The sequence below is a fragment of the Danio rerio genome, chromosome 13, assembly GCF_052040795.2.
Source record: "Danio rerio strain M-AB ecotype USA chromosome 13, GRCz13ab, whole genome shotgun sequence".
Classification (NCBI taxonomy): domain Eukaryota; kingdom Metazoa; phylum Chordata; class Actinopteri; order Cypriniformes; family Danionidae; genus Danio; species Danio rerio.
In genome coordinates this window covers 39720043-39734184 of record NC_141033.1, presented here as the reverse complement: position 1 = coordinate 39734184, position 14142 = coordinate 39720043, and the positions used below count along the sequence as shown (strand labels likewise).

The 14142-nt window shown below is 37.1% G+C and overlaps 1 protein-coding gene across 21 annotated transcripts in view; it reads left to right on the top strand.

The window, feature by feature from the left end:
* The window catches only part of syne2b (spectrin repeat containing, nuclear envelope 2b), a 200618-nt gene that overhangs the window by 161702 nt on the left and 24774 nt on the right, over positions 1 to 14142 (top strand). For all 21 annotated transcript variants that reach the window (XM_087279586.1, XM_087279597.1, XM_087279588.1 and 18 more), the window contains 7 exons: positions 8095 to 8257; positions 10091 to 10278; positions 10362 to 10512; positions 10649 to 10831; positions 11751 to 11888; positions 12910 to 13104; positions 13613 to 13910. In XM_087279586.1, the coding sequence (XP_087135712.1) occupies positions 8095 to 8257; positions 10091 to 10278; positions 10362 to 10512; positions 10649 to 10831; positions 11751 to 11888; positions 12910 to 13104; positions 13613 to 13910 (1316 nt within the window). The remainder of the gene's footprint in view (positions 1 to 8094; positions 8258 to 10090; positions 10279 to 10361; positions 10513 to 10648; positions 10832 to 11750; positions 11889 to 12909; positions 13105 to 13612; positions 13911 to 14142) is intronic.

The following is a 14142-nucleotide window of genomic DNA, read 5'->3' as shown; positions in this document are numbered from 1 at the left end:
ACAAACTATATATTACATTTATTAATATTGTCTGTCACAGTTTATTTTAAGGTACAATTCTTGCTTTTAATAAACCATTAACTATAAATTTTGCCTCAAACAATCTGTTTGACTTTCTTTTTGTTGTTGTTGTTGTTGTTTAACACAGCAATCTGAAAAATCTTTGAAACCTGTAACCATTGTCTTCCATAGTATTTGTTTTTCTTACTATTGAATTCAAAGGTTACAGTTTTCTAACATTTATCAAAATATCTTCTTTTGTGTTCAAGAGAAGAAGGACACTTTTTGGAGAGAAAATTTTCATTTTTGGTGAACTATCCCTTTAAATGCTGTGGATTTTCTTACTCCTGTACATTAGCGTTATTAAATCATCTGACATATTAAGAAGTAAAACATTTTTTTAACTAAAGCACTTGGCTACACCTTAAAAAATAGAGTTACACAGAGTTACGCAGATCAGCTGGTTGAATGTCATTTAATATAATAAAACACAGTGCACAGTGTTTTTACTTCACTAGTAAATTTAAAAGGTCCTGTGAAATGATAATATTGTTGTTTAGATGGTAGTATAAAGATATAGGTCGTGTGCTCCAAAACAGTGACAAAATTCGAAACATTTGAAGATATAAGCATCCAATACTTGCAGTTTGTCACATCTGCCAAAATGTATCAACGATTTCTCATACTTAGTTTTCTCATCAAATCTTCTGACCTTCTCGATGATGGGTTGCAGTTGGAAGGGCATGCGCTGCATAAAACATATGCTGGATTAGTTTGCGGTTCATTCTGCTGTGGCGACCCCTGATTAATAAAGGGACTAAGCCAAAAAGAAAATGAATGAATGAATCTTTCAATCTTTTAAATACTCTATAGTATCTGACTTGTCCCACCCCTCAATAACTCACACTGGCAGAGCTCAAATGAAACGATATTGGCTGTTTTTATAAAGGAGAGGAACTGTGTCCTGCCCTGTCTTTAGATACTTAAAATATCTTTAAGTACATATTTAAAGTATCTATATACTTTGTCGGGCATCTCAGTGGTGCAGTGGGTAGCACGGTCACCTCACAGCAAGAAGGTTGCTGGCTCGAGCAACGACTGTGTCAGTTGGGGTTTCTGTGGAGTTTGCATGTTCTCCCCGTGTTTGCGTGGGTTTCCTCCAGGTGCTCCAGTTTCCCCCTTAGTCCAAAGATATGCGCTATAGGTGAATTGAGGAAGCTAAAATTGTCCGTAGTGTATGAGTGTGTGAATGAGAGTGTATGGGTGTTTCACATTGATGGGTTGCGGCTGGAAGGGCATTCGCTGCGTAAAACATGTGCTGGATAAGTTGACGGTTCATTCCGCTGTGGCGACCCCAGATTACTAAAAGGACTAAGCGAAAAGAAAATGAATGATATACTTTGAGTATTTTTTATTTTTATTATTGCGTAACTAGATTCCAATACAAAATATTGTACACTGTGCTTTTACACAAATGCCTAATTTGTGTATCTTGTCCATCACTGTTACGCTGGTTTAATTTTTGCTTGTTTTATTCCTGCTTTGCATGGACATTTTTTTATTTTGTTTTGCATGAAGACATTGCTCTGCATTTGTTTCTACAGAGCAGCTCTAGTCTATTTGAATGTTAACTCTGGCGCTGTGCCACTAATGTCAAGGTTTTAAACTGGCTTTGCAGGTGCATGTAGACACTAAAAGTAGCTTTGTGGATCAGTAGGTAACCAGGCACGAGACTTGGCTGTCTGTCTGCTCTCACCTTGAGCTGGAGCTTTATGGCTGTCAGTATTCTTTCCCATCAACCAACCGATTAGATCAAGTAAAAACCAAATCATTATCCCAAAATAAAGGTCTTCAGGGTGATACAAAATGAAGCTGCCAGTTTTTTTAAATTCCTTTTAATGTTTTTAAAGTCTACTAACTTTACATATTTTTGTATGCCTAGAGAGAGTGTTTTAGTGTTGAGTTAATAATTGTTTGCCTGAGGTCAAAGTTCACAAGTGTGACTCCAGCATGTTGAAACTTTGTCTCAGCTGGTTAAACTATTTTGACTGTGTCACTAATTAGTACTTTTTTTACTTTGTATTTAGACCAGCTGAAGAGATATGTTATATATATATATATATATATATATATATATATATATATATATATATATATATATATATATATATATATGGCAAGTTCAGTATAAGTAACTGTAATTAAATCACATGAAAATTAACAATAATACCTTACTTTACTTTTTTCAGTAGAATTGTCATTTAATGTAAGTAACTATTTAGCTAATTACACTCAATATATGTTTAATAATTCAGTATTTTTTTCTGTTTATTTTTTCAACTTTTACACTGACATTTTCAGCAACAACAAACCTTTGAACAGCAGTAAAAATATGCCTGTGTATAATATTTGCATATTTGCATGCCACTCACATAACTTTTAAATTTGTGAGTGTGTGATTGAGACGGGAAGCAGGATTACAGAAGTTGACACAGACGGGTCCGACTCTTTTGTGACTTAAAATCACAGCGGAGTTCACCCTCACAGCATCTGCACACGCGGCAGCTGCTGTCTGCTAGCACAGGCCTTTGTGTCCACTCGCCATCCCATAAGTCTCCTGTCTGCACTTATTGTGTCTCTCGGCCAATCAAAATCAAAGCTCCGGCCTTTTACTCAGCTGCTATTTGCTGGGTGGGGACAGCCTTTATATTATTGAACCCTTGGTGACTTACAAAACTCTGCTCACTGTTGTTGGACAATGGGGCAACTTGGGACAGACTTGTGTTAAAATCTCCCCCGCTGAAGCAAACTCTTAAAGATTCCCACTTCTAGTCGCTGTTTTAAGGACACTTTTTATAGTGCAGGTTAAGAATTAGTTTTTTCAGTTTCCACTCAGAAGTTCATAAACCTGTAGCTGGTTTGGTGTCTATGGCAACAGGTTTGTTAAGCTTTTTTTATGTGAGTGACCGCATTGGCTTTTAAAATGTGTGCGATTTCTGTGTCTCTTCACAAATAAGATTCCACATTTTAACATAATCGTTATTCACCATGACTATCATCCTGAATGCATATCAAATTCTGACTGACCGTGAAGAGGGACGATTGAATTAAACTCTTCAGAGTGCTGAAGTGTGCTGAATCTTCCCAACACCCGTGAATTACCCCCTTCTGAAGAGTAAAAGACTTTGGCAGCAGCTCTGTCTGTGTGAGGCCCACCAGCGTAGTTCCCTATGGCCCAGATTTAGCTACTAATTTAGCCAAACTGCTTAAAGTTATTCTGAACGCCGAACTTAAATCGGTTATTACCAGTGGTGGAGTCCTTATACGCACATATACTCAGTATGCCTACTGTTTTCCACGAGCTGTTTGGGTATTACCACTTCTGAGGATCAATAATTGCGTATACCCTCGGTATACTCGCTTGTTTTGGTGATTAGACTTTACTAATTTATGTGTATTTGCATCTCCTTTAACTGTCTACCGAATGTATTTTTTTACCTCGCATCTTAATTTGTTGCAATTGGTGCGTTTGTTTAATTTGCGCCATTCCCCACTCCCTGACGACCACAGCAGTTCTGAGAAAATATTTCGTGAGAGTTTTTCGAAGATTACAACAAATCAACTGAATGATGTCTTGCTAAAACTATCAAGTAAAATTTAAAAAACAGCATGGGTGTCCCTTTAGCACTCCTAAATTTCCATTCGACCCCCCTTAAACTTTTTGTGCGATTACCCTTATGAACTGTACATCACTAAATGACCGCCTCAGTCCCCTTTTAAATTTTTTATATGAAAACGGCAGCAGACTTCAGCTCCTCTGTTTTCAACTCATTTTTCATTTAATCAGCAAACCACAGCTCTGAGCACAATGTGTGTTTATTGATAAATTGTTGGAACATCTGCATATTATTATATATATTTAATTACGCTCATATAAATTTAAATGCAGCTTAATACAATCAGCCACTCTCCTGGTCTGCTGGGGTCACTGTTACCCAATCATATTTAAATTGGAATTAAAATGAATAAATTTGTTTTAATATGTGTAAATGGATAGTTCACCCAAAAAAATGAAAATTGTCATCATGTCATCAGGTCTGCATATAATAGTATGGCCAACTGGAATGATTCAACTTTTTTTCTGAGGTAATTAGTCTAAATTATTGCTAAAATGTGTATCACAAATACAAACCTGAAGCTAATTGGTTGGGTCTTGTCACATGATTTGCAGTGCGCTTGTGACATTCTGAAAGTTTTCAACTCGCTGTGCTGTAGGTGCACCCTGACTCTCAATTTTCAGTGTCCATTTGAAATATTGAACTCTGAGCACCTAAAAGACAGTATGTAAACAGCCCCTAAATCTTTCATAAAGGGATTTGCTGTGATTTAGGTAAAACATTTTAATACTGAGTATATATTAAACTCTTTAATAATAGATCTTCATAATAATAGTCATTCAGGCTTGTGTTGTGTGACATTGCGTCACACTTTTTTTACAGTCCGTTTGTTGAATTTAAGTTACATTGCATCTACATGCCAACTAATTCTTATTAGATTATAAGTGGACTGTTAGGTTGGGGTTGGGGTTAGGGTTAGTGTAATTATGTACTTTTAAAGTTTCTTATAGTCAGTTAAATGTCTGTTGAAGGAGCAGTATCAGCAGATATTAAGCAGACAGTCTGCTAATTCTCAAATGTACCATCAAAATAAAGTGTTACCAACATTGCTGTCAGAAATCCAGCATCGAACCTTTGTATATGATAGGTTTGCCTATGCTAAAATGATGTTATTATATTCTGGGTCAGCTTTTCTGTGTAGACCAGCTTTGACTTTTACTATTTACCTGTCGATGGAAGGTATTGGTAGCATGTGTAGTTGGGTGGAGCTGACAGTGATGTAGAAGCAGGATGTTTGGATCTGTCCACACGAACACAGTTCTTTTTCTATGTAAACTGGCTGTGTGTAAACCCAGTATCTGCTGACTGACTTTTTGCAGGTTTCTGATTGGCCAGCTTGACGTTATGGGGGTTGTATTGCCACCTGTTTGTTTGGCATGCTGGTGACAGTGCATCATACTAGTGTGTTTTTGCATTTTTATGTGGACAGAGGTTTTTATATCGGTCGTTGGTCAGTTAGTTAGTTAGTTAGTTAGTTACTTTTGATTAAGTGATGCAACTGAAATGTGTCTAAATACTGTTAGGGCTGTTTATAAAAATATTAAAATGTAGTTAAATGGTAGTGCTATTTATATAAGTAGTTAGTGAAGTGGGTAGTCTGTATTTAATTTAAATTTATTAATGCAACCAGATTGTCTCTACATAATATTTGTGTCAAATTTTAATTGGTCATTTTAAATAATTAAAACTCATTAATAAGTTATATATTTATACACACACACACACATACATTGATCAATCCACAATACCACACTGACCATAAATCTGTTTAATATTTTTTGTAATGCATTGATATTACAAACTGAAAAGATGTCATTTGCAGAAAGTAATGAGCATCTGCACTGTCCGCACTGTAAATGACACATCTCTCGGCCATTCAGTGAAAGGCAGAGAAAGAGAGAGAGGGGGTTGAATATGAGTGAGGGACGACCAGAGGGGGAGAGAAATGTATACCACAGCTTCCAGTTTGTGAGGAGAGCGAGTGTGTGTGAGATCAGCTACAGCCATTCAAACATGCTAACGCTAACACGAGAGAGCCATGGAGCCTCACCAGTTTGCGAGTAAGTGTTTTCTAATTGCATGCACAGGACTGTCCTGAAAGCATGCATGCATGTGTATGTGATGGGGGGGGATGGGCAGTGTGTTTGTCAGGCTGTGTGTTCCATGGCTAACACTAGCCTCGCTGCAAGATTCTGCTTTCCATGGAAACACTTGTTTCTAGGGAGGATGTGCATGATTCTGGTGTGAAGATGGTGCATTTGTGCAGGTCTAAACAGATATGGCTATGAAAAGCATGCATCTAGTATCATGCATCGTGTATAGAATCATGCAGTGACAATAATTATAAATATGCAAGATTTATTTGTGTAGTATTTCTCAGCTTTTAAGGCTTGCTCATATTGATGTGATACAGAAAACACTTGTTTCATTGCTCTTCTCTGGCTTATTTCATTGCACAGATGTTGTTGTGCTTGTTATTTTATTAACTGTATTTTGTTTGTGATAATATGAATAGTGCTTTCTTTTGTTGCAGTGTTAATAAATCCAATTATTTGATTCAGTACATTACTGTCTCGTGCACTTGCGTTGTTGTGTGATGTCACTTCTTCCACATCAGCACTCAGGTTTGTTTTGGTCGGGCCTCCATTGGAACGGTCACGTGATCATGAAGGAATGCCACCATCCTCTTAGTCACATGACGTCACTCTTGTAGTGTGTGAAAGCCTTGTACATGCTCAGACTTTTTCAGTGGCTTGAATGGAGTGAAATGGACAGACGTGACGTGGGTCAGCGCACACTTACGTCAAGGAAAAAAAAAACCTTTTGTCATTTATCGTGTCTTTGTAAACCTTGCTGTATAGGATTGACATTAGGTCAGGGATTGATTACTTTTTGTGTGAATTGTTCCTCAAACATCACAGATCAAAACGTGCATTCTAGAAGTCATGTGTCAATTCATTATTTTCTGGTTCTAGTAGCCCAGAAGAAATCTATTTTTTACAGATGGGAAATGTGTGGGGTTTTTTTTGCAATAACTTTAGACAGATGATGATGTGTTCATTGGGCGACGCAGTAGCGCAGTAGCTAGTGCTGTCGCCTCACAGCCAGAAGGTCGCTGCTTCAAGCCGCGGCTGGGTCAGTTGGCGTTTCTGTGAGGAGTTTGCATGTTCTCCCCGTGTTCGGGGACATGCGGTACAGGTGAATTGGGTAGGCTAAATTGTCCGTAGTGTATGAGTGTGAAAGAGTATGTATGGATGTTTCCCAGGGATGGGTTGCGGCTGGAAGAGTATCCGCTGCGTAAAAAACATGTGCTGGGTAAGTTGGCGGTTCATTCGGCTGTGGCGACCCCGTATTAATATAGGGACTAAGCTGAAAGAAAATGAATGAATGAATGATGTGTTTATTCAGTCCTTGCAGGATTTTGCAGGGACTTTTTATTTTTAGATTTGTGGCCTAAAATATCTAATTTTGTGATGGCTTTTCTTAAATCTTATTGCATTATTTTCTTCATTAAAAATATAAAAAATACACAAAAACTTGTAAAATTGTTTATCTTTTTTATCTCAAGAACTACTAGACTAGCAAGGTCCTGGAGGGAGTTATTAATGCATTTTATTTAAAAAATAATAATAATAATAATAATTTTATATATATATATATATATATATATATATATATATATATATATATATATATATATATATATATATATATATATATATATATATATATATATATATATATATATATATATACATAGGAGAGGCAGTGGCACAGTAGGTAGTGCTGTCGCCTCACAGCAAGAAGGTCGCTTGTTTGAACCTCGGCTCAGTTGGCGTTTCTGTGTGGAGTTTGCATGTTCTCCCTGCCTTCGCGTGGGTTTCCTCCAGGTGCTCCGGTTTCCTCCACAGTCCAAAGACATGCGGTACAGGTGAATTGGGTAGGCTAAATTGTCCGTAGTGTGTGAGTGTGTGTGTGAATGTGTGTGTGGATGTTTCCCAGAGATGGGTTGCGGCTGGAAGCTGGGTTGCTAACTTGCTGGATAAGTTGGCGATTCATTCTGCGATTCATAAAGGGACTAAGCCAACAAGAAAATGAATGAATATATATATAGGCCGAATCGCCTAGCCCTAGTGTAAGTTTAAAGTTTATGTTGCACTGTGATTGGCCCTGTTTTACAGTAGGCCAATGCCAAACTAATACGGAGGAGTAAATACTGAGAAAATTATTATTCACAAAAATATGTGTAAAAGACTTTTTAGTTTATGTAATAATTCATAGTCGTAATACAGATCTTCGTAGAGTAATATTAAAGGCTTGATCTGGTGCAAGGTAAAACAGTAATGCAGCATTAACTGTTCTATTGAATACAAGCAAAGGTTTCAAGAGAATGACAGTCTGCCTTATTTTATTTCAGGGTGAGGAAGCTGAAAGAGACTCTGGTGACCGTACAGCAGCTGGATAAAAACATGAGCAATCTCCGTACCTGGCTTTCCCGTGTCGAAAGTGAACTGGCCAAACCCGTCATCTACAGCATCTGCCACAATGAGGAGATCCAGCGCAAACTAGCAGAGCATCAGGTAATCACTGCAGCTCGCCTGACCGGAAAAAGCATGTTACGTCAGTCGCTTCTTTTTCATTCTTCAATCAAATGAAAGCAGAGGCGAGGTTTCCGTTGACAGCAGTGTTTGTGTTGTCAAGACAACTACAGAGACTTTTGAAGATGGAGGAGAGACTAGCAATCGCTGCTTTGAGTTATCCAGAGCTGTATGACTTTACAAATGTTGAATATTACAATATTATTAAATATTAAAATCATAACAACATCGACAGCAACACTCGCGCACAATACGCAGCTGATTCAGTCGTTTCCTAGTGACATAAAAATAGCACCGCTCCCCTCTTTTTTTTCTTGTCAACAAAAAAGGCAGTGTGGTGCACCTCGCAGTTTTGGGGCGTGAAAGCGTGTTTGTTGTGATCGGCCCCTAAATGTGCAACACATATTTGTTTACTCGTAGGAAAATAACACATGCAAACCAGCACTTGCTTCTGTCCTGGATCTGCTTCATAAACAAATAGGCTATTTATGATTTAGTGTGCAACCAACAAATCATCCTTTTTTCCATTTGGAAAATTACAGTTATTAATAGTTCTTTTAAAATATCCGTTTTCAAAATAGCCTAGCCTAATCTACAAATCAAACAAATCCAAACATTTTCTTGATTTTTGCAAAATGATAACTCCGCACCAAACTGAGGCTTTCATTTAACAGCTTATAAAACATTTATGCAAGTGAATGCAATATCATATGTACACAATAGAATTGTCATATGATATAGAAGCCTATACTTTACTAAAAGTCAACATATGAGCCTTGTCATTGTCTTTCATCACACGCAACATGCACACATGAACTGTGAGTGATTGAGGAAAACTAGATAAAACCAAACGCTCAAGACATAATCTTTAATGACGTATATTAAATATGTTGATAGAGGCTTGTAAGATATGAATTAAAGTGGAGCATTAATTAAATGCATAGGCCTGTTTTTCGTGGAGCAATTGATTTGAAATTTTTATTTGACTAATGATTGGACAAACAGCCTATGCTGGTTCTGAAAAGGATTCAGTCAGTGTTTTTTGTTTTGTAAACTAAATTTGTAATTTAAGTGAAAAATAGCAAGGGCTGGACTATTAATTTATACTAATTTTATTTAGTTTATTCTTTTTTCTATGCTGTTGGAAACACTGCAGATGTGTGACGATGCTTAGTTGTTCTGTATTCTGTTGTTCGCATGTTAAAATAAATCAGTATTTTAAAATGCAATATTTAATGTGTCACACAAAATGGACACATCATTTTTTTTTAATTAAATAGTTTTATAGTAATCTAACCATTAATATTCGGTTAACGAGCGGCGGTTGTTGATTGGCAAAATTAACCGAAATGAGCATCTCTACTCTAGAGTGAAATCTTTTATTGTGGAGGTTGATATTAATACTTGTCTGTGTTTCCATTTACATTAAATCCAAAAATGCAACACTAAATACATCTCTGTTGGTAGGTTGGTAAGCTCTATGCACTGTCTTGAGCTGTTTGTGCATCAAAATAGAACTCTTTTTAATATTCACCACCCTTCCAAATATGGTCAAAGCCAACCAAATCATATTAGGGCTAATTCAAAGGCTGAAAATTCACAATTTCTGGAGAATTTTTGCACTTTCCTAAGCTACATACCTTCTGTTATATTAAACAGATTCTATCAACACATTTTATTGCACCTTTAATAAATACTGTAACAAATCTTTTGCTCATTGTATGTTAAAGTTTGTTGCTGCATAAACTAATGGAACCATATCAACTTACAGTTTTTTGGTATCTTCCAGAGTGTGATTGTGTTTGTGTCCTTCAGGACTTGCAGAGAGATATTGAACAGCACACAGAGGGTGTAGCGTCTGTTCTGACACTGTGTGACGTTTTGCTGCATGATGCGGACGCTTGTGGGAGTGATGGAGAGAACGACTCCATTCAGCAGACCACACTCAGCCTGGACCGCCGCTGGAGGAATATATGTGCCATGTCTATGGAGAGGAGAATGAGGTCAAAATCCACTTATTTGACTGCATCTGTGTCTAAGTTCCATTAGTTTTTCTAACACCTGTACTCTATACTGTCCCCTGCAGGATTGAGGAGACATGGCGCCTATGGTGCAAGTTCCTGGACGATTATGCACGTTTTGAAGAGTGGCTGAACACAGCAGAAAGAACAGCTGCCAACCCCGCCACCAAAGATGTGCTCTACACCTGTGCTAAAGAGGAACTCAAAAAGTTTGAGGTTTGATTCTTTTTAGTTCATCGTAGTGCAGTATATGAAATAACAACAGAAGTACTATAGATAGTTCAGATGTAAATTTTGTATTTTGATTACCTGATGAATAGATTAACTGTTTTTTAAACATGCACACATGCAGGCATTTCAGCGTCAGGTCCACGAGCGATTGACACAACTGGAACTGGTGAATAAACAATATCGGCGTCTGGCGCGAGAGAACCGGACTGATGGAGCCAGTAAACTGAAGCTGATGGTGCATGAGGGAAACCAGCGCTGGGATACACTACAGAAGAGAGTGGCCGCTGTGCTTCGCAGGTTAAAGGTCAGAAAATTACATCTGTTCATATGTTAAAACATTAAGACCATCCTTTATTAAGAAGCCATTTATGTGAGATTGAAAGCTGGAGTAAGGATTGCTGAAATTCTTAAGTTTTGTAAAAAAAATACACAAAATCTTGAAAAATGTTTCTCTTTTTATGTCAAGAACCACTGAACTCTAAAATTCCTGGATTGACCATTATTCAAGCATTTTAATTGAATTTTGTTATTAACAATCATGTTTAAACTCCAAGTTTCTGGGGATAATGTAAATTGCATTGCATGTTACATTAAAAGTTCCACCAAACTTTGAAATGTGGTGAAAAAATTATATATTTTTTATTTGCATTGCCTCATGGGACTGTTGTTATGTCCCTTAAATATATATGCATAAGGTTAAACTTTACCGTTGTTTTACATATTGGCCACAGAAAGGCAAAAGCCCAACTAATAAGCAGTCGGAAAATTAGCTATACACAAATTTTTAAGTAAAAGACTCTGTAGTTTATGTAATAATTCATGTTTATACTACAAATTTAGCTTGTCCACATTAATAATAAATTATATGTGTTCAAATATAAACAAGAAATTGTAAAAATCTTTCAGAATTTTGCTGTACCAGCTGTATATTTGATTAAATAAATGCAGCCTTTTTGATTAAAAAATTTTAGATTCCTTGAAACTTTTCTGAAACTACCCTTTTGAACTATGTCCTAAATATTAAGTTTTCGAATACTGGCTGGTTTGGTATTGGCACTTAATAAATGCCTGCAAAAATGTTAAAATTAATTGCATCTCTGACCTTCAAGCCTTTGTTACATAAATGTGCTCCGCTTTTCATTTCCATGATAAAAAATGGTACTTTTACCTCTGTAAAAGCTCAAATTTGCTCAAATGTTATAAAATGCTTTTCCTCTGTGCAGCACTTCACATCTCAGCGTGAAGATTTTGAAGGAACGAGGGAAGGGATTTTAGTCTGGCTGACTGAGATGGACCTTCAGCTCACCAATGTGGAGCATTTTTCAGAGAGCGATATCCATGAAAAGATGCGTCAACTAAATGTCAGTACCCTCAGTTTTTATGTAAAAAAGTTTTAAGAACTCTAAAAACTCTTTGGAGTCTGACGTTTTTTTGGGCCTTGGAACATTTAAAAATTCTCTGAGGTTTGTGTTTATTTCAGGTAAAGGGATAGTTCACTGAAAAAGAACAATTCTGGCATCATTTACTCACCCTTCACTTGTTTCAAACCTGCATGATATTCCTTATTCTGTTAAATACAAAGGAAGATATTTTGAAGAATGTTGGAAACCGATATCTATTGACACCCATAATAAGATTATGTTTAATTACCCATATGTTTAATTATGTTGTGTTCAAAAGGTTTTCCAATCCCCCGAGACCTTCATTTATCTACATATGAAGATATTTTAGATGAAATCCAAGAGCTCTCTCATAGACATAGACAACAATAGTTATGCGAACATTAACCAAAAACATTGTCAAAACATTCCTTGTGACTTCAGTGGTTTAATGGTAATCAAAAAAGCTCCAAGGGCACTTTTGTATGACAAAAAAAAGGAAATAAGACTTTCATCTGGATCTTCTCTTCCGTGTCTGGTCAGGGTGTTCATTTACTATGAGCAGTACAAAGTATTGCCACTAGAGTCAGCAGCACAACATGCAATCATGGTATTCACCATGGTAAATGTGCTTCCTGACCTGATGCAGGAGAGGATGGCGAACAATATAATGTTTACTCTTTTTTTTTTTAACTTATGATTACAGTTGAACCACTGAAGTCGACCATGTTTTTGGTTTCCTTTCTAAACTTTGAACCTCTCAGAATGTTCCTGTCTATGGAAGGTCAGAGACCTCTGGGATTTCATCTAAATTATTTTAATTTGTGTACTGAAGATGAACGAGGGTGAGTAATTAAAATTGGAACTGTCGTCTTTGTGTGAACTAATTCTTGAATTTTCTGAAAGGCTAGAAAATAAGGTACTAAAACATACAACTGGACTAAGAAATATGTCTGGACATACAGTGAGAATGAAGGACTATTGTGCTTTTGTCTTCCTGCAGGCATTTCAGCAGGAGATCACTCTAAACACTAATAAAATCGATGCTCTGATTGTGTTTGGAGAGAATCTGATCCAGAAAAGTGCTCCGCTGGATGCCGTGCTCATTGAAGATGAGCTAGAAGAGCTTCACTCCTACTGTCAGGAAGTGTTCGGCAGAGTCGCCCGATTCCACCATCGTCTTATCAGCAGACGCCCGGTCAGTTTCAAACACCAAACAAAGACTCTCAAGAATGAGTACTCAATTTAATTCAATCCCTAGGTGGAAATAGCGATTAAAGAAAATAATTAGCATAACTGCTGTTCATAATGTCTTTGAACAAGAGATATTACATGCCAATGTGAAAATGAAGTGCTATAAATGAAAATAGAAGTTATACATACAAACATAGAAAACATAGTAGTATTTCTAACAAAATGCCTGGTGCATTATGACAGGAAGAGTGATGTCCTACGGGTGGTTTGTCAAGCCCACTCACCTACATGGAGCACACTCATGCATCCTACAGTTAGGTGATGCATTGTATTTATGTTTACTAAAGAAAACTAGATCTTTAATTTAGTTTTGAACTGAGAGAATGTGTCTGAGCCTCAGAAGCTATCAGGAAGGCTATTCCACAGTTTAGGAGCCGTATATAAGAAAGCTCGACCTCCTTTAGTGGACTTTGAATACTGATTTACCTCTTTAATCTCTTGGTTTTTTACAGGTTCTTGAAGAGGAGCGTGAGTTCTCGGACAGAGACACAGATCCGGAGGACTCTGCTGATTTCGGTGGGGTGTGGGAGAGGGAAAGAGAGGAAGAGGAGGCTGCCATGGGCTCTGATGTGTCGTTAACTGTACGTCAGGCTGTTTCACAGCTATTACCGCCTGCTTTGGAGCGCTCAGGCCGTGAGACGCCTGTCAGTGTGGATTCAATTCCGCTGGAGTGGGATCACACTGTGGATGTGGGAGGATCTTCTTCTCCGGAGGAGGATGAGGAGTTGACCTACTACAGCGCTCTGTCAGGTAACGCTTTACTGACTGATCTCTGACAATACTTTTCTTAGATCTCTCTGCGTGATGTATGAATAATACTACATTTTAGATTACATTTTCACCTCCTGTGAAATTTGAATTCTTTAAAAATATTTCCCAAGTGCTTTTTAACAGAGAATATTTGTTTAACACATTATTAAACACAATAGTTTTAATAACTTATTTCTAATAGCTACTTTCTTTTGTTTTTTAATTTGATGAC